General features: G+C 36.9%; 1 protein-coding gene across 1 annotated transcript in view; it reads left to right on the plus strand.

The window, feature by feature from the left end:
- The window catches only part of LOC108753200 (ATP-binding cassette sub-family A member 5-like), a 26,818-nt gene extending 23,993 nt beyond the window's left edge, over positions 1-2,825 (plus strand). The window contains exons 23-24 of the mRNA XM_018494590.1: positions 1-331; positions 852-2,825. The exon at positions 1-331 is cut by the window's left edge and continues 19 nt beyond it. Coding sequence (XP_018350092.1) covers positions 1-331; positions 852-931 — 411 coding nt within the window. The 3' untranslated portion in view covers positions 932-2,825. The remainder of the gene's footprint in view (positions 332-851) is intronic.
- Positions 2,826-3,088: the final 263 nt, after the last annotated feature.

The raw sequence follows: 3,088 nt of genomic DNA on the forward strand, positions 1-3,088 counted from the left end.
GGAGTTATATTGACTACCCATTCCATGGAAGAAGCAGACGCACTGTGTTCAAGAGTCGGGATAATGGTGAAGGGTGAGCTGAGATGCATCGGCTCAACTCAGCATCTAAAAAATCTCTATGGTGCTGGCTATACTCTAGAGATGAAGCTGCTAGGCGGCGATTGTACACCGACGACACCCTCCGGTGACAGGATCGCCGGCTTGAAGGAATTTGTCGCCGGCCTCTTCTCCGACGCCACTCTGGAGGAGAGCTTCGCTGACCGGCTAGTTTTTGCCGTGCCCCAACATGCCGTGACCTCGCTGGCTGAGTGCTTTACACAATTAGAAAAAGGTGAGAAGACGGCTTGAAGAGTTTGAAGCATTTTTTTCGAATTTAATAATCGGCTTGTCATAGATCCAAGAACACAAAAATCTAAGGATATCTCTTTTGCAAGCATAATAATAAAGAACATTAAAACTAAAAGATAAGGAAATTAGAAAAAAATATATAATTTTATTAATTTTTAAATTTGAAACGTTTTAATTTGGATATTTTAAATATATAATTTTTTTTAGTTGTAGCAATTTCGTATATCTTGTCTTAATTCTTAATAGCAATTACATAATTTTTAATTTGCAAAATTTTAAACTTGGAATTTTATCATTAGCATAAAATAAATAAAAGTTTAAGAAATAAAACTAAAGTTTATCTAAAGTTCTTTGAAAGAGAGAGAGAGAGAGAGAGAGAGAGAGAGGGGGGGGGCACTTGAAAGTCTCCGCGTGCGCGATTTAGAAATTCAAAATTTTAGCCTTGTATTGTAAATTGATTATGAAGGAAATTTTCGTAATTTTTGGAAAATTTGTGTTTGCAGCCAAGCTCGAATTGGATATTGAAGAATACAGCTTTAGTCAAACTACCTTGGAACAGGTGTTCCTCAAGTTCTCGCACTAGAACACTTCCTTGGAATGACGATGTGACATCGTTACGTGATATAAGTGATAAACTCGCGATCAGTGCGCATGAAAGAACTGTTCGTCTACATGTGAAGAAAAAGAATGTGCTAGAACATGACAAATGTTGACAGTTGCTTGATTTCCGGAATTTCTATGTTCTCACTAACAAATTATATGATTGCGCCAATGATAATGTGATGAAACGTGTCATCTTTTTATTACAAGGCGTCGCAGATAATGGAATGGCGAGCATAATGGTTATCTAACAATTCTAGTATTGCAAAGGAATATCGAAGAGACATCGGTTTGTGCCTTCAAATTTTTGGAGGGACAATGAAGAAACGAACAGATAAAATGATGAGACAAGAAAAGTTTTTGAATAATTTTAATTTAATTTCGAAGTGTTGCAAGGTGATAAGCATGTTTGGAAGCTTATAGAGAAATGAGAAAGAAGAATGAAGATGGAATATAATGGAAAACAAGAAATAATTATCTAAGAATCATAGCGTTTAAGATGAAGAAATGAAGAATTATTTACTTGTTCCAAAGTACTGAAGAAACAATGAAGAAGGCGAAACAGGAAAGGTAGTGTTAAAAAGAGAGATAAGTTAAATTCTAGACTGTCAAAGCAAGAATAAAGAAACGTAAAAAGATGGAGGGATAGCTAATCAATTATCTCACCATTATATACATTTGATAGCAGTATTAAGATGACAGGAAACTATAGAGATGACAAAATGGTGAACAGATAGATAACTGTACTAAAGCCTACATTTGAAGGAGTGTTAAAGAAATTAGTCGCTTTGTAGCTCCAAACTGGCAGAATGATGAAGCGATCAAGGGAGCTATGAGGGAACATATACATACACAAGTTAGCCACTAGTTCTAATATACAATTTTGAAGGAGTATTAAGTGACAAATCGTATTGCAGCTTTGTCGAAGAAGAAATGTTGAAAAAACAATATAGTAAAATGGAACTTTAAGGAAATATTAATGAAAGTTCTTTAGTTCCGAGATTAAGGAACTATATATGGGAAAAAGATGAAGAATTTAATAATTGCTAGGCAAAAATTGTCTCGTTACTGCAAAATTAACGACGAGAGACGACGTGGGAGTAGTCCATTAGGTCTAGCGTGGAAATGCTTTGAGAAGTATCGGGACAAAATCAGTTCAAGTCGAAGAAATGACTGGAGGATGATGAAACATGGAGTTAACTCTTCAGATGGTGCTTCGAGAAAGTGTTGAAACGAGAGGCCGCCTTCGAATTATCGGAGGAACGACGATCGATAGAATCATGGAACAGTTAGGAACAAATAAGAATCTAATAATAGTGTCTTTCCTTTAGGAGAACGTCAAGGTGACAGGGTGGGCGAGGGAGAGACATTGACGGTGGTGTTACTGTTCGCGCTAGTGAACGAATGCCATCGTCCTTCGCGAAAAAGACTCTCTCTACAAAGTTTTGTGTATTTATTCTATAAATAGTATTGCGGGGATATATAACATGGAGATATAGTCGCGATTTTTGAACACGAGCTCTCTTTTAACAATGGAGTGTCGTTGTTCTCAAAGCGCTCGAAATTTCCCACGAAGTTTTTATCCGACGTCTCTATCTCTCTCATCGTTTCATCCGTAACGTCATGTCCGAGTGGTGGATCTTCCGCTCGGAGGCGTCCGAGGGTGAACGTCGAGTGTAAGCGCAGCGATGCGCGGGGAGTGAACGTCCTCGTGGCGTAGAGTTGAGATTATGTACTGATAGTTTACTTCGTATTTGAAAACTTACCGATAATAGATCTCGTATCGATATTGCACTGGAATTGGAGCGCACGTCCCGTTGTTTTCGGGCAGGACAGCTCGTTCATGGTAGCTGCAAATCGATAGACCGGCTCGAGAAGATGATAACGTAAGATTTCAATCTTCGGTTGGCTTCTAACATTTACAATCCTAAAAAAAAACCTTTATATCGTATAATCACACACATGTTAGTAAACCGCGTTACAAATCCTTCACTCATAATAGTATTATTTTATCAATTTTATCCGATTATTGACTGCAGAAAATGGATAATAAAAAAATTTAATTAAAGTTGTTAAACTATTGCGGCTTTAAAATTCAAAAATTTCTTTAAACATTTTTTAATGTAGTTTCTATTTTTTT

The sequence above is a fragment of the Trachymyrmex septentrionalis genome, unplaced genomic scaffold (assembly GCF_001594115.1).
Source record: "Trachymyrmex septentrionalis isolate Tsep2-gDNA-1 unplaced genomic scaffold, Tsep1.0 scaffold66, whole genome shotgun sequence".
In the NCBI taxonomy this organism is placed as follows: Eukaryota; Metazoa; Arthropoda; class Insecta; order Hymenoptera; family Formicidae; genus Trachymyrmex; species Trachymyrmex septentrionalis.